This window comes from Globicephala melas, chromosome 16 (assembly GCF_963455315.2).
Source record: "Globicephala melas chromosome 16, mGloMel1.2, whole genome shotgun sequence".
NCBI classification, from domain to species: domain Eukaryota; kingdom Metazoa; phylum Chordata; class Mammalia; order Artiodactyla; family Delphinidae; genus Globicephala; species Globicephala melas.
In genome coordinates this window covers 68,482,057-68,505,278 of record NC_083329.1, presented here as the reverse complement: position 1 = coordinate 68,505,278, position 23,222 = coordinate 68,482,057, and the positions used below count along the sequence as shown (strand labels likewise).

The 23,222-nt window shown below is 35.1% G+C and overlaps 1 protein-coding gene across 7 annotated transcripts in view; it reads right to left on the bottom strand.

Annotated features, from left to right (window-relative positions):
* Positions 1-23,222, bottom strand: part of JMJD1C (jumonji domain containing 1C) — a 307,273-nt gene that overhangs the window by 37,196 nt on the left and 246,855 nt on the right. For 6 of the 7 annotated variants that reach the window (XM_030848211.2, XM_030848207.2, XM_060286515.1 and 3 more), the window contains 5 exons: positions 7,976-8,081; positions 5,528-5,652; positions 3,865-4,008; positions 3,581-3,767; positions 1,782-3,466 (listed from right to left, as the gene is read on the bottom strand). In XM_030848211.2, coding sequence (XP_030704071.1) covers positions 1,782-3,466; positions 3,581-3,767; positions 3,865-4,008; positions 5,528-5,652; positions 7,976-7,982 — 2,148 coding nt within the window. In that variant the 5' untranslated portion in view covers positions 7,983-8,081. Of the gene's footprint in view, positions 1-1,781; positions 3,467-3,580; positions 3,768-3,864; positions 4,009-5,527; positions 5,653-7,975; positions 8,082-8,708; positions 8,913-23,222 lie in introns of all 7 variants that reach the window. The other variant, XM_030848212.2, reaches the window with a different exon arrangement.

The following is a 23,222-nucleotide window of genomic DNA, read 5'->3' as shown; positions in this document are numbered from 1 at the left end:
CTGAGCCTGCACGTCTGGAGCCTGTGCTCCGCAACGGGAAAGGCCACAACAGTGAGAGGCCCGCGTACCGCAAAAAAAATAATAATAATAATTTTCCCAATGTCATAATTTATTTAGATTTGGCAGAAAATTACATTTTCAAGGCCCATTTGTACTCCATTTCACTATAAGCTATAGATGGACCATTAAACTTGGAGGTGTGGAGGTACAACAAAATTAATTTTTTTAATATCAACATGCTGCCTTTCTCATAGTGAGTATCTGGTGACATTGATCTCTATGTTGAGACTTACAACTATCTAATTACTTGCTTAAGAACTGTTTCTATACTATGACTCACTGAAATTCTTCCAGAAAATGCTTTGTTGAGTTATACTGTGTTGAATCAGATATTGGGAAAATACAGTCCTTTGGTTTTACCAAAGGGAATACATTTTACATCTCAAAATGATAATGTGAAAGCAATATGATATCACACCAAAGATATGCTGCTATAAAATTTCTTAAATTAAAAATATACATAAACCTCACACAAGAAAAAAATATATATATATACATGTACATAGGATCATTCAAATATATGTTTAAAATAAGGTCTCAATTCTACAAGATCCAGAAATCTGAAGTTATACAGATTACAAGGGTACCTGTATATACCTATATACATACAACAGAATATTACTCAGCTAAAAAAAAAGGAAATCCTGTTACATGCTACAACATGGATGAACTTTGAGGACATTATGCTACATGAAATACTGTATGAGTCCACTGAAATGAAGTATCTAAAGCAGACAATCATAGAGACAGAAAGTAGAAAGGTAGGTGCCAAGAACTTAGGGGGAAGGGGAATTAGTGTTTCATGGGCAGTTTCAGTTTTGCAAGATGAAAGAGTTCTAGATATCTGTTGCATAACAATGTGAATATACTTAACACTACTAAACTGTACACTTTAGAGTGGTTAAATAAATTTAATGTTGTGGCTTTTACCACAATAAAATAAATAAAATGTGTTTTGAAAGATTCTGGGGAAAACCTGAAGAGCATCCTGGTCCACGCCAAGGATTAAGTTGCCTCCTAGAGTTTAACGGTGACACCCAATCCCCAGTTTTCAGAATGGGGCTGGTAATGCCCTCAACAACCATTTCTTAGCATGGAAATTAATCTGGCTGGAAAAACCACACAGCGCATGAAGGAAGAAGAAAGAGCCCTGTCCCCCACCTTCAGCAATACTTTGTCAGGCAGAGAGACTCTCAGCCCCAACTTCACTCCCAAATATCAGGATTCTCCAGCCTCGGCACCCTTAAGAGAACTGGGGGCTTAGAGAGTCATAGCTTGTAGTATACATCAATGTAATGTATCTAACTGGGAAACATAACAATTTGTCTTTTAAGAATAACTTGATTATACATATCAAGAGCCTTCCAATTTTACATAAATTTTATATCCAGAAGTTTCACTTCTAGGAATTTACCTGAGCAAAATAATTATGGATATATAATTAGTTATGAAGACTAAGTATATAAGAAATAACTTAAGAGGTTTACTTCTTTAAATTGGCTTTTTAAAAAAATAAATAGGCTTTTCTGAGATTTTAGCTTTACAGTTCTAAAGTTACTAAGCATCAAAAGTTTCATCATAATTAGAAAAATAACTGTTTCAAAAATTCTAGCATATTTTATAAGAAGAAATCTAAAAAATTAATGGGATACTGAAAAAAGCACTTGTACATATGTTGATTAATAAATATATGACATGAGGTAAACCACAGCTTAACTTACCCTCCTTAACGAAGATTCAGCATTAACTGCATTTTCTGGGTGAACCCACTTAGAAGAAGGCAGACCAAGTCCTGAGTATGCATGTGTTCCATTTGGATATTGCCAAATAATTGGATAAAGTCCAAGCTGATTATATGAAGCAGATGGGTGGGCTTGTCCAAGAAGATGAGGTGACTGGTGCTGTAACAACTGTTGCTGTTGCTGGTGTGCTAGTGCTAAGTGGCTCAAGCTGCTGGCATGAGCAGTCTCCAGTCGTGGGTGGCCACCGAGTAAGGAGGCAGTAGGCACTCCAGGTAACACAGCAGAAAGTAGGTGAGGGTGATGAACAGAATGGTGTGGACCACTAGTCAGAGGATGAGTGTTAATGGTAGGTAATGGAGTTTGACTGGATGATCCAGCCAGTAAGTGGGGTGCAGGACTTAAGGCAGGGTGATGGGTACCTGGATTTAAACACGTTCTATGGGATGAAGAATGAAGAGGAAAAGGATGCTGGCTTAAGAAAGGTGAAATGTGATTAGCTCCTGTATCTGACCCGACAAGTGCAGGATCTCTGTAAACTGTGAAATGCTCATTTTTATCAATGATAAGAGGGCTTTTTGTAGTTTCTAATGTACTGCCTCTAGTAGGAACCGGATGAAAGCTGCATCTTGATAACTCATGGTCTACCTTATTTGCCAGTCTTCTTTCACCAGCAGTTTGGCTGTTTGCAAAAGTGGGCTTAGACTTTACAGAATCAGGGGAATGGTTAATTTTAGGTTTAACAACTTCAGGTGAGGAATTGGATTTTGTCTTGTGAGCATCTACTGAAGTATTAAGTTTAGATTTTATAGTTTCTGGGGGTGGACTTCGCTTATGCAGCTTATCTTCTGTGACAGAAACTGCACTAAGAGAAGATATGTAAGAGACATACTGATTTCTCTCTTTTTCTGTATTCAGGTTTTCATTTCCTGAAGAAGCATTCCTAACATTTGACTGGGTTAAATCTACTTTAACTACATCACTGACCCAGCTCTGGTCAGAATCTTGGTTTGCTGTTTCCAAGTATTTTGTATTTGTGACTGAATGTTTTGAATCACTAATGTTAGGATCCATTTTCTGAAGTGTCTGAAGGCCAAAGGTACTTGAGTTTTCCTGAGCCACCTTTTCCGTATTAGTGTCATTCGTAATGTCAATAACACATTTTGGTGTGGGTGGTCTGGATACAAACTTCTCCTTTGGTAATAATTCCACTGTGTGTGTTTTCTCCGTATTGCGTTCCTGAAGAAGTAAATCATTAGAATCATGATCAGAAAGTGTGGCCTGTTCTGATGAACGGATAATCATTTTTTCTTGAATCTGAGAGTCAACAGACTTCTGTTTCTCTGTTTCTTCGTGTTTTTTATCTTCCTGTATTGGATCCCAGGGAGGCTGGCTATCTATTAGTGTCTCTTCTCCTGCCTTCTCATTATTCTGGGATTTTCCTTCTTCTCCATTTATCTTTGAAGTGTTTTTATTTTTCAACTCATGCTCTGGCTTCTGCTCTGAGGAATTATTTATTATTCTCTTATTTGAATTTTCTGAGTCACTGCTCTCAGAAAAGTCTGAAACATTGTCAGTTCGTAGTCTTTTCATATTTAGTTTCTTTTCATCCTCCTCAGGTTTCCTTCTTTTGTTCATCACCTGTTTGTTTTTACCTTTAGCATTTTCTATAAGATTTAAAAAAAGAACAGTTTTATCTTTCAAATTAATATTAAATAAGTATATTTTAAATGCATTTTTGTTTTATATGTTCTCATGCCCTTAAAAAAGGTGGGTCCTACCTCCTCGTGCTATATAATCATATTTTTCCTCCTTCATCTTCTCTTCATCTGGTATACTGCTATCTGAGCCCTTCCTCTTATTTGGACGAATATTTCTTTGTTGCTGGTGTGAATTCTGTTTTGGTACAGCAGCTTGGGAGTTCATTGCTGGTCTGGGACTATTTGCTTGGGCACGTGTATAATGACCCTAAAAATAACCAATTAACAATGATTGTTCACTACCTGATCCTAAGTAATTTAAGGGAAAATATTTTACCATAATCCATCACTAACAACATACATACGTGAACAGTGTTGCTATTTTGACTGGCACGAGACCTTCGCCGTGATGTAATGCCAATATTTTCACCTTTTAACAAAGAGTGAACAACATCATCTAGAAAGGTCATTTGAACCATAGAAGGATCGACATTCTGTGGTTCTAGTACCTAATCCATGACACAAAACAAGAACAAAAATTAAATCCAATCAGCTAGCCAATGTGATATTAGGTACAATTTCTTTACTGAGTAGAGATGTTTAGAAATCAGCTTGAGATACTGTCAGACTTACAATAAATCAACTTTAACCATTAAAGATAAGGCTACTGTTTTACATGCTAACTAAAAATTAAAAAGCAAATACATCTATTGCAAGTATACCTTGCAAAACAAGGATTAGAGTTATTCAAGAGTATATTGACAAGTCATAAAATGTATTTCAAAAATAAAAAGTAATTTTCAAAAACAGCTGTAAAATAAAACAAGAAGGTAGAGCATGACAGGAATTCCCTGGCGGTCCAGTGGTTGGGACTTGGCGCTTTCACTGCTGGGGCCTAGGTTCAATCCCTGGTCAGGGAACTAAGATCCCGAAAGCTGCATGGTGCGGCCAAAAAAAAAGAAGGTAGAGCATGGGAAGCAGAAAAGGACAAAAATCATATAAATGAATAATAGTTTTAAAGACAGGTTAAAGAAAGAACTATTTTTAAAACTAAAGGCAATTTTGTGCTTCACTGAGAGGTCAAAGTTTGTTAGCTTTTAAGGAAAAAATTTAAATTAAATGATATAGTTTATTTAGCATTTCGACTAGAATTTTAACCAAAGCATCTGCATTGTTTATAGAGGGGGTTCTCATTTATTCAGACACCCTCCACAATCCACTCAGGTAGGAAGGTGTAAATATCTATTTTCTGGGGGTAAATACAGTACAGCTTTAAAAGATTTGAAATTAAGACTTTCAGACTGTTAACTTAAAACTCCCTATGAAGGCTTCCCTTGTGGCACAGTGGTTGAGAGTCCACCTGCCAATGCAGGGGACACGGGTTCGTGCCCCGGTCCGGGAAGATCCCACATGCCACAGAGCAGCTGGGCCCGTGAGCCATGGCCGCTAAGCCTGCGCGTCCGGAGCCTGTGCTCTGCAACAGGAGAGGCCACAACAGTGAGAGGCCTGCGTAACGCAAAAAAAACCAGAAAAACAAACAAAAAAAAACCAAACTCCCTATGAAACTCTTAACGTTCACCATATTCGCTATAAAACTTAAGGGAGCATCCCAACTCTGGAATTTGATGTAAAAAGAACTTCAGTGTGCATTTAAGTTTTCATTCGTGAAAAGAAACCATTTGGGAAATATTTTTATTACTGGAGGGGCAGAAAAGCTGAGACTTTAAGAAAGTTTTAGCTGACCTACTGATAAAAAAAAAAAAGACTAAACAAATAAGAGTTTGATGCCTCCATTTCAGGGACTGATTTTATCAGTGTTGAAATAAATTTGGCATCACTATCTTGCTGTGACCTCAAGTGAACTCTATGTAACATCAGACACATTTGTACTTATTAGGATTACATGACTGCACCTAGAGATGAAAATTATTTGCTGTCAACCTATTGATCCATTGCGGGGCGGGGGCAGAGGAGAGGCATGGAATATGTGAATTGTAACCATCTCTTTTCAAAAATTGGACTATTTACCTGATCATTCATAACGATCATGGTGCGAGTGAAGAGATCATGATGAGTAATTATGCCAGTAAACCACTGGGTGGCAGAGTCTTGTCTATATACTCTCACTCTGTATCCATTCAAGGAATAAGGACCTTAAAAAAAACACACATCATACATGATTGAGTTCATGGATGAAACGGAAAAGTAATTTGGAACTTGATGTATGAACCTTCTAGTTGCCAAAACTTTACCATAAGCAACTAAAAATTTTGATTCCGGTGACAGGAAAAGCTGCCAAAGTCTTAAAACATGCAGAGACTGTTATCTGAATTTATAAATACAATACTAAAATGCCATATTGGTGTACTTTTGGATTAAACTCACTTTTTAAAATGATATCTATATATGTATACAGATATCCTTTAGAAAATAGGTAATAAATAATAAAAGACATATATCTATATATATTTAAATATGTCTTAAAACAAAAGAGAATGGAGATAAAAATTTCTTCAATTCACAGGTACTAAAATGGTATCAAATACTTGAAAGTTTAATAAGAACTGTGGAGGGGGGGCTCTGGTGCACCTTATTAATATGATAGTGTTATACATTAACAATTTACAAAATGCTTTCACAATTTGCAGATGCTTATTCAATTTTTTTGAATCTTATTCAAAAACTCTCAGATATTTCCCTGTTTATAAAAATTAAGAAAGTGAGATTGATAGGTTAAATAAATTTTTAAGTGAAAGAGCTAGAACTGAATTTATTTTTCGGATTCCTAGATTGATGCCTTTTCTTCTACAGTTAAGACATTTAACATATCAATCAATGATTTAATGTTTGACTGTTTTAAAAAAAATCTATGCTAATATCAGTCTAAAATATAAATCAAATAACACATCTGTAGAAAGTATTCCATATTACCTGTAAATCAAACACATTCATACCTGTAATCTATTATACAAACTATAGTCTTAGAATTTTTAACTATGGAAGAAAAAGACTCCAAATTACTTTTTCTGAATGTAATATAGAAATAGCTTATAGAGTAACTCCAAATATGACCAATTTTCAATTCCCGTCAGCACACCATCTTAACTGTCTTGTTCTACCACCACACAGAATCTGGAGTCAGTCTCACGTAATTCTGCTTAGGATGGAAAGGATTACTGCCTTAATGATTTCACCTCTAAGAATATGACAAGGAAAAAAAAGTTACTTTAAAAAAATATTAGCCTGGCTTCTTCAATAAATAAATTGAAAGGAAAGGAAGAAAAAAGAGATAGATGGGTCATATCCACTAATCAATCTGTGGACATTTTTTGGATCCCAGGTTAAAAATAAATAAGTAAAATAAAAATCAATCCTGTGAAAAATCAATGAAGACATTTATGAGACAAATGGAAACTTGAACCTGAGTATTCAGTATTTGGTATTAAGGAACTATTAATTTTTCAGCATAATAATGGTATGGTGGCTTTGTTTAAAAATAGAACACAGCAATGTCTGAAAATTGACAGAAATAAATGAGAGTACGGGTGGGGCAGAACCTACCAAGGTTTTATTTTACAGTTGTTGGAACCGGGGATAGAATATTTCTGGTGAACTTCCATGTGACTATTTCTCTGTATGCTTCAAATTCTCCAGATTAAAAGTTTAAAAAATATCTAGCCTAGGAAGAATTTAATAAGTAGATGATCTGCTGCTATAAAAACCCATACAAAGAAAGGCAGCCACAACTGAGATTATCTCTATTAATGCTTAAATTAAATGGCATGGAAGTTGAGGTTCAGATAAACATGGGAATTCAACAAAATTCCTTTTAGAAACATTCAAACAAATATCGATACTCCATGTATCCATGTCATATTGTTGCGGTTTCAGTTCAATTTCACAAGAAGCTTACATTTTCAATATATGATTTTACTGACAGGAAAAGAAATCACTAAGAATCATAAAATCTCACTGGTTTGAAGACAAACCTATAACTTACTTTTTAAAAAAAAAGGAAACAAAACTAAAACTAGTATTGTGGTCATTGCTGAGGAAGGCAAACTGAAATAGGCCACTTTTATCAGATACCAACAGCATTCTTCAAAGGAAATCAACTGTGGCTTTGGGCAACCCTCCACAGCAAACAATGCTTCCTTCTCCAGGAAGGACACACCTAAAGCATTCTGCAGTATGGAAATTTTCCTATTAACAAAACACCTGTGTGGTTATAATTTCATTTCAGGCATTCAGCTCAAATTAGTGGTGAAATTAGCTCAATAACTGGTGAAGTTACCAATTTCCTATTGAAATTTTTCTGATTTTGCTATTATTTTCCCTGGCCTGTATATAACTCAAAATATTAGACTGGGTCTTCTATTTGTATTGCATATAACTGAACAACCAAAATCAAACATGAGAAATTGCCCAGTTCCCAAAAAATATACATATATTAATGCATAACTTCAAAACAGTTACCTTGCATAAAAATCTCCTGAACCTTTTGTTCCTTTACCCAGACTTTCACTTCTTCCTGAAGTTGCGGGTTGTCCCTGAGAACTGGGTTTAGGCTGTCTATGTCGTCCTAGAATTATAGATTAAAAGAAAGGTCCATGTTACACTGTCCTAACATTAATGTTACCATCATTCCCTCCTGAACGTTCTAAGGACTGAAGAAAATTCCTTGATCTAAATGTATACAAAAACGCAAATTCATAAGTTATAGTTCATTAGCAGTAACATAACAACGGAGCCTAAGAAATTAATCCATGATAAGACAAAAATGCCTTAAGACAAAATTTGAAATTTACTCATTTCAAACCGTTTTGTTTGAACTGTTTGTTTTCTAACTGCAAGCCTTATACAAGTTTTCCTACTGCAAGCCTTATACAAATCACCTTTTAAAGGGTTTCACTGTTAGAAGCAATATACAAACCAAATAGCTTCAGGTCATCTAAGGTTGGTAGCAAACAAATCAAGGTGAATATTTTAGTGACAATATATAGATACATAGATGAGTTACCCTCTCCCCATAATACCTAAAACATTAGTTTTAAACTACAAGTCATTATCCACTGTCTTTTGATTTAAATTGATTTGATTTAAATGTCATCAAATTCAGTTCTACTCAAACTCATCTGACCAGTAACTTCACTGCTAAAAGTTTTATTTTTTCAAGCCAGTGTCAAAGCATCCAGGCAATTTAAATTACATTATTGATGGTATTATCCTCATAACAGGGTGGATCTAGACACAGAAACAACCGGTTCTCTCTCCTTGGAGATGTGAATCACACAGTCACATGGTTTCCCACAATCTGCTGGTCCCCCGCTGGACTCTCTGACATTCTGTTCTCTCTCAAAGCACCTCTGCTGCTCCTGCATTTGAGATCAGCGGCAGGAGCCCTAGAGTAGAGCTGGGAAGAACAACAAAGCAGCACTGTCAATTTGGCGGCCCTTTTAAAAGTGGACTAGCAGATCATGGAAACCAGTGAACAGAAAGGAGCTACATGAAGGGGATTTTATCTGGTGAATAAAAATAATTTGGCAATACAGAAAAGCCAGAAAGTGGCTGAAGAGTACAAAGAATCCCTAAACCAAGCAGGTCATACTTCATTCTTTTCTAAAGTTTATCCAAGTAAAGCACTTTCCTTCTCATCTTATCACTGCTTTAAGGAACTACTCTGTATTCTTGGAATAATATTGCAGTAAACACTCTGATATTTTGTTTATACTTAGTGAACACCAACAAACAGAAGTAAAGGCCTTTAAACTTATCACCTATGTTCTCCTTGGAAAATACAAAGAAATGCTGCTTTATAGTAGAAGGAAATACTAGAGTGGAAAAGTGTTATACAAAAAGTAGTTAAAAGTAGTTAAAATCTGTCATTTTGTCTTCCTTTTCGTAAAGAAACTTCCTAGCAATCCCTTTTCTCCACTCCACTTTAATGCACACTTAATCTCATTATTTGAGTAACAGAAAATACATGGTCAGACTCTAACCCTCTTGATGCACATCAGGTGACAGTCTAGTCCATGACAGACAAAACACAGGAAACTTTCTATTTCCCAAGGAAAACCATTACCATTTCCAGACAGTTCTGACAGATGCCAAGTTCTTTTAAAATCTTTCTCACTTTAACTTCCATACACAGGTCCAAGCTTAACTCCTTGGAGTCAAACAGAAGCCTAATCACTTTCTTACCTGACAGTCCTTCAAACATTTGAATTCTGGTTTTATGTTTCCACAACCTGAGTCTTCTCTAGTCTCAACACCCACCTTTCTCACAGTTGCTCTTCTTACTCTTATTCTAGACATTTAACTGGCTCGAAGAAGATGGGTACTTGTCTAGAAAACTACAATCTACAATCACAGGGGTGTCACAAGCTGACTTATATCAAATTTACTATAGTGTATTGCTCCCAAGCCTTTATATTCGGGGTGGGCGTGGGGAGGAGTAAAAGCAGCACTGCCAATACGTTGTAGACAAGTACAGGTATGATTTATAAAACCAGTTCCCTGTGTTGAAATTTTATAACTAAAGCTACTGAGATGTAAAATTTGCTCAACATTTCTATTTTATTTATTCAACAGGTTAAAATAATGAGCTACATTTCCAAGATCATTAGACAACAAGTATCTTCTCACCAATGACCCGCTCATTTCTAGGGAAAAAAAGCATACCATTAAAAGCTGATAATATCAGTCTACTCACTGAAATAACCTTACGTAAGTTAAAATTTCTATGTATCAATTTCCTCTCTATAAAGCAGGGTTAATAATATCTCTTTTCATATTAATAAGTACGTTTTTATAATATGATTTTTTAAATTTTACAGAAACTAGTCTTCTTAACACATTCAATTCTAAATTAACCATGGTACTGAATGACATGCATTACACGAAATTAATTAAAACCCATGAAAATTACCCCAATACAATGCCTGATTATGATAATCATATTGTTGCTGAAGCCTTCCTCTACACATAGTGCTTTGTAAGTTAGAGGTATTTCTGTTGAGTTGTGGTCATCGTTCCCATTTTAAAGAGGCTCACAAAAGGCTAAACGATCAAATCCTGTAAGAGCTGTTAGCAGGTAGCCAAATGAGGTTTTTTCCCCTATTTATTTACCTGAATAATGTTGTGATAGTGTAAAAAATCAGATACAAAGCTATAAGGCAGACTCACAGAGAAGAGCATCTGTTAATTAAAAACTAGTTACGAATGCTTACTATCTTTCACAGAATGCAACTAACAAACAAACTATGCCTTGAGCTTGTATGAGATTAAAAACAATTTACCTGCACCGTACTTTTCATTAACTGTAGTATAATCCCCCCCAATTTCATATTGTATAATTAAAATTATATGTATTCATTAATCCCCCCCAAATCACCCATGTAGTGAAGGAATAAGCACTCTCTGTGAATCTTCTCTTCTCCATAAACTCCATCCAATTTATTAATTACACTGCTAGTTATAACCTCCAGCAAATGACTAATGGGGAAAAAATCAGTTCAGCAAGATCTGTTGTACGAGAAACATAGAAAACATGGAAACGTGCTAAACGATGCCTTAAGTGAAGTTCTGGACTATATTTATTGTTCACTTGTGTGCTGTGCTTTTTCTCCTTTCGCAAAGACAAAGATTAGCTTTAATTGAACATTAGTGGAACCTTAATGTAAAGAATAATAAAGAAAACTAGCTAACATAATTGTGCGTTTACTATGACAGATACCACATTGGGTGCTTTCTGTACTATCAATTTTTGTAAAGCTCAGATTATCATACCCCTTTTACATGCTATACACAGAGAGGTCCATGGTTAAAGTCAGGATGTGATGGAGAGACCTAGCATTTGAATCTAGTTCTGCGACTCTAAAGCTCAGTCTCTTTTCATCTATTCTCTGCTTCTCTTGAAGCACAATGAAGAGGCATAAATAATAGACTATTTACTGTCACTGCCTTTCAAAATTTGACACATTTCTTTACGTTATATGGAAGAGGTAAAAGGTAACATTATCTTAAGTCAGAATGGGTCAAAAGACATTAACATTAGGTGGAAGTTATCGTTCTACAACCTCACATTGGCTATGTGAAATTTCGCATATCAAAATAGTCTAAGACTCATCAAACAGAAAAGAGGATGTTAAACTCATGCAATCTTATAATCAGAAAGCATAGAAGAGAAGACAAATCACTTTGGCAACATGACTTAGTCATGACCTACAAATTCCCAAATGCTGTGTTTCTAGGTTAAACACCACCCTGAATTAAAAACTGATCATCGGAGATGATCAAAATACAGACTTTTTCTCGTATGTACAGAAGAATATGATGAAATCAAAAAGCAGCATTCCTCAAAATATCAATATAAAAGTTAAAATCAGGTTGGAATCTGTACTGTGACAGTAAGATTACTGTACTAACCTAATTTTCAAGCAATTCTCTACTTCATCGCAGTTCAAAGGGAAACAGTAACAAGTACAATAACATAAAAAATAAGATCTTAGTACTAAAATATTCAGATATTCCTGACTAGGTTTAATAAATAGCAATATTATTACAGTGCTCAAAGTATATGTAACACATTTTCTAAGATAATGAAGAACAATCTGCCTTACCATAATCAAGTGCTCCTTACTATTTCAACACATATTTTCTTTGTTACACATCCTCCGGATTTAAATACTGACTGAAGAGCCAGCAGAGGCATGAAATATGTAATAATATACTAGTTGTTAGTTTCTATCAAGATGACTGAGTTGACTGGCTTAATAATTTTAAGGGATTTGCTCTAAAGTCTTAACTGATGACTTTTAGGATACAAGAAATATAAAACTGGAGCAGTTTCTCTCCCTTTGGACAATATCTGATGGAGAATGACCTAATGCCTGCTTTCAAACGGATACTAAGTATGTCTTAGAATTTTCTTCCTCCTGCAGTAAAGCCCTTGACCTCTGTGGTGACCATTTAAATGCAATTATATTACATAAATTCCCCTATAAAAATAACAGTTGATTTTATTTTTATAAGAGCTATCATAAAAGAAACTATCTGTATCTTGAAATGTCAGGCTGGGTGACTGAACATGCTTTGCCACACCACTCTGGCACAGTCATAATTTAAATTCATGCTTCAGCAAAACTACAAACGACTGCCTGTCCTTTAAATCCCTGGGGTTGCTAGCCAACAGTGAAAAACATGAATGTTAGGTCCATATAGGTCAAGAGTGACGCCAATTGCTATTATGCCAATTCTTGTATAACTTATTAAAGAACCCACTTTGTTAATAAGGCTTTACTAAGATAGGAAACTTATTAAGTCTGAGAGTTACCACAGAGGTCTTCAAAAAGCACAGTTGTCTAAACCATCTGCAGTTTAATTAAATGCAACTACCACTGAGGGTTTCCATATATTTTCAAGATTTAAAGCAAGAGTTGGCAAACTGTTCCTCTAAAAGGCCGAAGAGTAAAAACATTAGGCTTTGCAGGTCATAACATCTCTCTCACAACAGCTCAACTCTGCTACTGTAGTTGCCAAAAGCAGCCAAACAATACCATAAAAAATATATAAATGAATGGGCATGGCTGTGTTCCAATAAAGTTTGTTTATCGGCATTATCTGAATTTCACAGATTGTTCAGGTGTCATGACATTATTCTTCTTTTGAGTTTTTTTCAACTGTTTAAAAATGTAAAAGGCCTTATAAAAAATGGGAGGCTGGTTTGATTTGGCCTGTGGTCACTGCCTACCCATGATTTGAAAGAACAAATAAAATACTATTACAAAGCAAGATCAAAAACTTCTAATCAATGCAATGCAATTCATTGGCAAATTGCAAACTTTATTTCCATAAATGGCTGCATATTCATAAGCATAGGAAAATACACCAATTACCAAATCCTTTTCATTATTAGAGAAAAAATATTTTAAGATAAATCACTTTTTAAGGTTTTCACAGGCTTTAATTTTTTAAGGCTTTTCATCAGTTTCCCTGATACATTCCTGTACCATGTTTAGCTCTCCAAATATAATAATGACTTGATTTTAGTGTAGAAAAATTACCCACTTTGAAAGATAAGATTTACTCCTTTGGGTCAATGAGAATTATACTCATATACAGAGGTTGGTACTATCCACCTCTCTGGACTCCACAGTAGGGTAAAAATAGGAACATGCATTAAAAAAGAAGAAATTTTCTAAAGACAATGTTCCAACATTAATCCTATGGTTCTTATATCTGAAGTTAAGACTGAAAACTGAGTATTTTCTCCATGATAAGGTAATTTAACATAATCTCATTTATACTATCTCCTAAGGAAAACAGATATTCATTTAAAAAGCAAACAAACAAAACAAACAAACAAAAACGGGGGGAGGGGAGGATCCAAACAGGGAGACAAATACAGAGTAATTTCTTTGCTTCTCTACTTCCTCCAAGGGCTGACCTTGTGACACTCTGAAAAAGAAACCAATTAGGGTTGAAGAGGAAGAAAACGCACAACCACATCCTGCCACAAAATTGTCTCCAAATATTACTGGGAGAAATGATCAATATATTTCAAATATTTTACCTGATATTCTCTATTACATAAGATTAATGCTATGTTGTCTCTAAATGTTCCTAACATAATTCTAAACTTGTACTGTCAATTTTGGTGACTTGATTCTTCACAACACATTATATGATAAAACCTAAAAATTTCCAGATTTCTCATTATTGCTAAAATTTTAAGTTTTAGATAGAATTTTAAATTATTATAATTTATTTAGGATCTGATTCCCTGTATATAAACCAAACATCAATATTTTAGAGTCAAGAGTACTGGACACTTTTATACTTATTCACACTAAACTAAAACTCTGGAGGAAAAAAAAAGCTCTGTCTCACCGTTCTTCAAGAACCACCAAATTTAAATGTATTCCAGTTTTTCTGTTAATCAGATTGGAAAAGTTAAAAAATTTATGACATCATTCATGGGAGAGGAAAAAACCTTTTCTGAAAGTCAGTTTGACTATACATCCTATTCTTTTAAACAATGAATGTTTCTGCAACTCATTTTAGCTCACAAGAACTTGTAGAAAATAGGTGAATGATATCAGTGTAACACAGTAGTACTGCTGGTTCATATACCATTTATTTATTTATTTTTGCACTACCTAGTATGAGCAGCTGAATACTAAGTATAAAAATAAAGCTGAGGGCTTCCCTGGTGGCGCAGTGGTTGAGAGTCTGCCTGCTGATGCAGGAGACACGGGTTTGTGCCCTGGTCCGGGAAGATCCCACATGCCGCGGAGCGGCTGGGCCCGTGAGCCATGGCCACTGAGCCTGCGCGTCTGGAGCCTGTGCTCCGCAACGGGAGAGGCCACAACAGTGAGAGGCCCACGTACCGCAAAAAAAATAAATAAATTAAATAAATAAAGCTGAACAAAGCACTAGACATGATAGCCATCCATTCCACTTAATTCTTTGTTTAATGTAACTGCACGCTGACTTAGAAGTTCATATTGATTAGACTGCCCCAATTTTCTTTTATTTTGCTTTTGACTCCATAATCCAGCAATCTCAATCCTTCCTTACATATTCTTAATATCAAGCAAATGTCCCCCTTTCTCTCCCCCTTTCTATATTTGCCTAACTTTATTAGAAATGTCTTTTTAAAGTCTACTATTTTTATAGGATTATTACTGTTTGTGGTAGTACTCTCATTAAAATTTTGCATAAGCTTTGAACAATCTACTCCAAAGCTATTTTTCTCAAAATCTTTTTCATTGTACATTAGGTTTTTCATAGTTTTAATATCTTAAAATACATACTCTTCTACCCAACACTGAACTTTTGACTAATCTAAACAAATAAATGAATAACAAAACAAATTAATGCATATACAAGAAAGGTCTCTCTGTTTTAAAATAGAAAAGTTTTTTAGTTGATCATATACTCACACAATAGACTACAACAGTCAGTAAAATGATTATGTAAGCACAAACTTAGTGACACAGAAAGAAGCTAATGACACAGAAACAAAAAAGATTAATTTTAAAACTTCTCCACATATGTAATTTTTAAAGACAAACATATTACAATTTTGTACATAATTAAAAGCAATAGATAAGTAAGTCCTGCGTATATATAATTTCATAATTCCTGGTTGATTTTGGTTAATTCAGATGAGTGGTATCCTCCCGTTTCAACACAGCTTAAATATATCCTAAATTGACTGCATATGATTAATGAAACGAATCTATTTTCAGCCTTTAAAAAGTATCCATTTAATAAGCATATTTACTTGACAGTGTAAACAATAAAAAAACTTAAACTTTAATTGACAGAAGAGGTTAACACTTCACAAATGTTAACCTCATCTAATCCTAACAAACCCTTTGCTAGTCTGATATTATTCTCTCCATATTATAGATGAAGAAACATTCAAAGATTAAGAAATTTGACCCCAAATCACATGGCTGGAAGGTAAATTAGCAAGTGTCTGCATAATGTCAAAGCCCTTCCCACAAAACCGTTTTCCAACCCAGGCACTGGCAGAATTAAAAATCTGAATACTCTCTACTGGGTTTTCAATATTTTACTTATGATATTAGTGACATGACCACAGAAAGTGAAAGGAAACCCAATTAACCAAATTATTTTATTGTTAAATATGGAAAATGATGTTTGCTAAGATAAAGTCAGTTCACAGGAATATAGTATTCCAAAATTTGGAAAGGACATCATAAACAACAAAAACTCTATAATTTATCAGATATAAGTAACTTATCAGATCTCAGATGGGATTTTGGAATGGGATATACTATATTAATATAAACATCCTATTACATCAATTCATAAGAAAGCGACTACTTATGTTGCATTGTTTTTATTTGTTCAGTTATACCAAGGTTAAAGAAAAAGCTAACTAGATTACTTTTACTATATTAATTAAAAACAACAACCATTTGGGTTTCTCTGCTAATCTCCCAACTGAATGAAATTGACCTTTTAAAAATATTCTCCTGAATACTCTTTATGCAGACTTGTAATATTTCTGCATTTTAAACTACAACTCGCTAAGTGTCCTTGCCTGTCAGAATTACCACAGAGCAAAAATCAGAACAACAATTAAGTAAAACTTTTAAAACCACTTGAAGGGAAATGTGTTTCCTTCTAAAGCCACATGTTAATATTCTTCGTGGTATCTTTAATAATAGTTTTGAACTTTTCATGGCAGTTCAAAAGTCTGGAAGGCAATTTTTCTTTCAAGCTATTTAAAAGCATGGTTTTTACACAGTTGAGTCATCATGAGTTCAACCTATTGAGTCACCTGCTTACAGCATCTGCCAACCACAATTTACTAACTACAGTTTCCTCAAACTTACAAACTGAACAAACTCAGGAAGGCCTGGGATCTGTTAATGTTTTCCAAAGGAGCAACTGAAAATATTCTTTCAGAACAGCCGAAGTTTAAGAAAATAAAACAACAAAAAAGCAACTTCCTTGCTCTTGATGAGCCCTCCACCTATGGCAGTCTCACCCTACCTTGTGAAGAGGGAGAGAAGGAGCTCAACCTAAGAAGGAAATAAAATTATATGCTTGCATAATATTTTTTGGAAAGTAATCTACTAAAAGTAATCCCTAGTCAACGACTATTCTGATCATAGAGTGAACATTTATTTTTAAAATATAAAATGCAAGGGATATAATTTCAAAATTAATACCATGCCATACACGTTCTGGGGCTGATTTTCACTATTTTCACTATTTCCAATATACTGCTATGGAAATGATACACCTATAAACTTGAGAACTATTATACCATACTTCTCTTTTCTCAGAAAGAATGAATACAATCTAGTCCAAGTTGAAATAATCAACAAATCCTGTAACTTGACAGACTTGGATCTTCCAAGTGACTTAGTCTTTTATCATATGACCCCAAGTAAAGTATCTGTTCCTCTCATTGAGTCTAGAGCAAATGCAAATACATGACAAATGTGTTAAGTTATTCAGAGAAAAGGAGGGAGTTAAAACTACAACTCAAAAGTATCAAAATACTAGAACATCTTAATTACCTAGGGCTGTTAAGGAAGATAGTATGCATAATGTACTTTACCAAGATTTCCAATCACTGCTTTGCTATTCCTAAAAGGGTAAGTTTAACTTACTTAGAAAATCTAATTAGAAAAAAGAGAACATATACTGAGACATGCCAAATGCTTATTACAGTTTATATCCAAAAGAGAGCAAGTTTTTAAAATAACTTACAGAAATAAGAAAATTTATCAAAATCCTACTAATTCTGAAAATATTTCTAGAGTTCTTTCATTAAATAACATATTAAACACAATTTTGGTTTTTTTCAATACTCACAGATATCATTATTGATTACTATGTTATGATATAGTCATAATTATCGATTGATATAAAGGATTATTGCCTCTACACCAAACTGTCCCAGAAAGACAAAAGTTGAGTTGTAACTACGTTTTAGTTTCTTTTGTAACCTCTTGTGCTATCAAGCTCCCAAACTACCATCATCATACTTTTTAAAATTCTGATTTTGACCTTTCATTTGCTATGGTAGAGGAAACCAGATTAGATAATTTGTTGGAATTATGTTTGAAACAGTCTCTAAGTGTGGGGCTAAGAGCTCCTCCTTTGAGTTAAACATATTAGAAATATATTTCATTCAACAAGATTTTTGAATACCAACTATAAAATTACTATGCTAGGAGACTGGAAATACATATAAGAGTTTCTGCCCTTGAGGATCTTGTAGCCTGTAGGAACGGGGACTAATACACAAATCACTGCAATACAGATTATACAGAGTTTTACATATAATACAGTGGTGAGAAAAAAAAGGTGGGGAAAGATAATCTAGTTAGGTATATCAGGAAAGGATCACAGAAAAGGATATCTGAGTTGGGACTTGAGGAAAGCATGGATGGGTACCTAGATTCTTGAGTTGAAACTTCAAAAATGCAAGGGCACCTACCAGGCTATAGTAGAGCAGAAAAGAAGGGCTTTTAAGACAGGGTGAAATACATGTGCAGACATACATAGACGTAGATATATGAAACAGTATGGCCTGTGTGGAGAACTCTAAGTACAATGACATAGATTGAATGAGGACAAGGGACTGGGTGAGCAGAGAGACCCTACTTGGAGAGCTCTCTAATAGTCTAGCCAAACGAGGATGGAAGCCTTACAACAGAGATGAGGAGGAGGGGACGGACATATGCAATGTTAAGCTATTTTTGGAGGTCAACAAGGGCAAGAGAGGAACCTAAAACACTCCCGGCTGTAGATCTGAGTAACAAAACGGGGTAGATACAGTTACACCATTAGCCAGGATACAGAATGATTAGGAAGAAAGACAAGGTTTGAGTTAACACAGTCGGCAGTAGAAAATATGGGTTTCACCTTCTCAATGACATCCACAGGGACCACAATACTCTAGCCTGCCTCTCCCTTCTCCATGCCTAATTGCTCTTACTCTGCTTTACTTTTCCTTTTGGCCTAGCAGTAATTAAACCATCTATCATACTGTACCACTTAATTATTACTATATTTATTATCTACTGTGCCTCTTCTAGAATTTAAGCTCCAAGGGGACACGAATTTTTGTCTAAACAATGCCAGGCATATAGAAGATGCTAAATAAAGATGTTAAATGAATGACAGTGTAGCAAGGAAGTCTGGACTAGAGTTACAGATTCAGAAGACAGGGTTTTTAAATGATAGTGAAAGCAACTGGAAATATGACACGGCTTAGGATGAGTAGTGAAAAGAGAATACATCAAAAAGGAAGACTGTGGAAAACCACCCACCATTAAATCTGCAGAAACCTTTTCAGGGAAACCTGAAAAGAGATGTCACAGAAGCAGTTAAGAATAAAAGAATATCCAAGACAGTGATCCTCAGTGTTAAATGCAACGGTCCAGTAGGATAGGAATGGGGACTGGAATAATATGTTTGATATTTAAGAGATTATTAGTGATCTTAACAACACTAACATTAGTTTTGTGGGAGTGGAACTGAATTTTTAAATTTACTTTTGCTTGGGACTACCCTGCCAGTCTAATGGCGAAGACCCCACGCTCCCAATGCAGGGACTACTGGGGGGGGGGGGTTGGGGAGGAGGGGAGGGGGGAGAGAGGGGGAGGGGGGAGAGAGGGGAGGGGGGAGAGAGAGGGAGGGAGGGAAAGAGGGAGAGGAATAAATAAATGAATAAATAAATAAATAAATTTACTTTTGCTTAATTTAAATTTAAATAGCCACATATGACTAGTTGGCCACCAATAATGGGCAGCACATTTTCATGGGGTAAAAGTGGAGAAAATAAATAGGACTACTCCAAGATAAGAAATTAATAGGTAGATGTGACAGTAAGACAAAATCATAAGAGAGTTAAGGTGGTGGTTAAGAATGACTGAAATAATGTATCACAGGAGAGATATCTTGGCTGGAAATAAAATGAAGAGAAAAGTAGCAGAATGTAGGAAATTCACCAATTATGTGACCACTGCCAATTATGTGACCACTGGTGAGGTGGTAAGGTCTGTGAATGACATCTATTTTGTGCTGAAGGTTTAAAAAACAATCACTTTGAATAGGCTTCATGAAGCTACACGTATCATGAACTGAGATTTACCCAACCAGACCTATTTATTTTCTGAACTCCTATCATATTTATTCTATTTATCACAAAAATTTTATAGGGTACAAAGTTTTTTCCTACACATTATCTCATAGACAATGGCAACACTATCATGAAACAGGCATCACATAGCTAACTTTAAAGATAAAAAAATAAAAAATTGTTAAGTGCTTATACGTCTTGCTTAATATTTCAGACAGTAAGCAGCAGAGTTGGGATCTGAGTCCAAGTTGGCCTATTCTACTACCAAATTCTGATATTTTAATAGATGTAAACTTTTGCCTCCCTTCAAAGAGCCAAAATTCCCTAAGAATATAAATTTTATATATGTGTACTTACGTGTATGACTAGATATCTTAAAACAGAATCTCAGTAAATTTGGCAACTTATTCTTTAAACTGTTGTGTGCTGATTTTCATTCTTCTCTCTATATTTTTTCATTTGATTAATTTGTAAACTATTTTTGATTTTAATAATATTTGCACTAATCAGACACTGTTAAGTCCTTGGAGTTTGGGGCCAAAGGCAGAGCTACCAAGCTGTGCCATCATTCAAACTGAACTCATAAAAAATTTAAGTACAAAGCTGTACTTATACCTATAATGTGGAACAAGACAGAATGGGAAAGAGATACCTTGTAGTGATCAAGATCAATAAAAACTAATTAGTAGTTCAGCCTGCTCCTTTACAGTGCTGGTAGGGAACATCATTAATTAACTACACACCCTTGGCCAGAATAGGGCATCACAATCCTTTGCAACATTAACAACATGCCAGTTAGACTCTTCCAACTGATACAAGTGTGCCTAACTGATATAACATAAATGCAATAAATTTTAAGAAAATTTCTCAACAATGGGCTTTGTTAAGCATTGGAATGAATTGTTAATATATGATGGAACTTAATTCCTTGAAAATAGGAGTGAATGTGGGAGAGACAACATAAAACCTCATCCCTCTGAGGTCCTTCAGATACTGCATTTTTGTAAGGCTGTACAATGTCTTAAAGGCCTTTAAGCTTGAAGACTCTACATGAGGAGGCCTTATATATCCAGGCCTTACTCATTCACGTTATACAGAATTTTCTATTTCCCCAAATGGCTACTCTATAAATGGCAGAGGGGAGAAGGGTTATTAACGGGAAACAATAACATGTCATTTCTATGTAGAGTACCTGACTTCCAGGCAAAGAACATCTAGAGAAGCACTGAATAAATATAATTTTTAAATGCCTTATTATTTTACATACTTATAGACTTGCAATATATAGGTATCCCTATATAAGTACAAATACGATGGAAAGATATTAACCATTTAAAATTAATAACCTTTATCAAATAACTAGGTCTAAAGATCTCCAAGAATGTGAGTGATATAAGAATTTGGTCTGGAATGAGACTGAACTGGTAGAGGATTACGATTAGCCAGGACAAAAACCTCACAGTATCAAGACTCAAGAGGAGGCAGAGCTTTGTAACACTGAGAAAGGAATGATGCCTCTTCACCTTTAGGGTGCTCAGAGAATCTGGCAGGCCACTGCTTGCTGACCACTTCTAAGTTGACTTGACAAGACTGCTTTGAAGGCTTCCACTTTTCTAGGTGTCTTAATTTATATTCCAATAGCTCTAAATAAAGTGGCGGAGGGCACTGGAACTGTGTGGAGATGTTTTTTCCCACTAACATAATAACTAGGAAGCGGTGCTAAAGGCATTTAACTGTTGGAAAGCCTGGAATGCCCACCATCCTACAATTCACTATAAAACAAAGAACCAAATAGTACCTGTGACCGTTAATTTTACTTATCAATTTGGGTAGACTATGGTACCCAGTTGTTTGGTCAAACGTCAGTCTAGGTGTTGCTGTGAAGGTGTTTTTCAATCAGAAGAAGACTATGAGTAAAGGAGATTACCCTCTACAGTGTGCATGGGCTTCATTCTATCAGGTGAAGGCCTTAAGAAAAAAGAATGAGGTCCTCCAAAGAGGAAAGCATTTTGCCTTCAGAGTCAACATCAACTCCTGCCAGAATTTCCACTGTGGGTGTGTCCTGTGTATTTCAGAATCCCTAGCCCCCACAACTGCATGAGTCAATTCCTTAAAACTCCTCCCCCATCCCCTTTCTCTCTACACACATACTTGTATACACACACATACCCTATGGTTTTGTTTCCCTGGAGAATCCTAACACGGTACCCTATTGTGAAACATTATTAGCTTTCCTTATCTCTTTCCCATCTTCTAAACCCTTGCCTTCTAAGAAAAAGTAAAACCAAAAAAAGAGAAACAGGCAAATCGCTGGTATTACTACATCAGTTGATTCCACAGTACAGAACACTATAAACATACCTCTACTTTAGAACTTTTAGCACATTGCCATAATTATATTTAAATCTCTCCCCCTGGCATGAAAGAGAACCAAGTATTTTATCTGTCTTTAAATTCCCAGTAGCTAGCAAAGTAACTGGCACAAATCAGTAAATGAATGACTGTATGTTACATTTCAACAATCACTGAACTTTTTCCCTTGCATCTTAAAAACATAGCTTCTCTAAAAGGCAGGTCTACGTCTAATAATTTAATGACAGGAATTATACTCCAAACACTGACAAGTGCTTCAGAAAATGTCAACGGTTAAGCAGAACAGTATATTTTAAAGTGATTTATCTTTAGGGTTAACCATCATTTGGACAAATTATGCAGTTGTAGAAAAGTGGAAAAGACAGATACCTCAAGTAATCAAAATAGACATATACAATAAAAGAATAAAATACAGCCCAGAAATAAACTTTAGAGTAAATGGTCAACTGATTTCCAACAAGGGTGACAAGACTATTCAATGCGGAAAGGACAAATGGGGCTTGGAAACTTGGATATCCACAAACAGAAGAATTAAATTGGATTTTTACCTTATACTATCTAAAACATTAATTTAAAACAGGTCAATGACTTAAACGTAAGAATTAAAACTACAAAACTCTCGGGACATTTTTCATGATGTTGGAGTTGGTAATAATTTCTCAGATATGATACTAAAAGCATAGGCAATGAATAGCTACTATTAAGGAAATG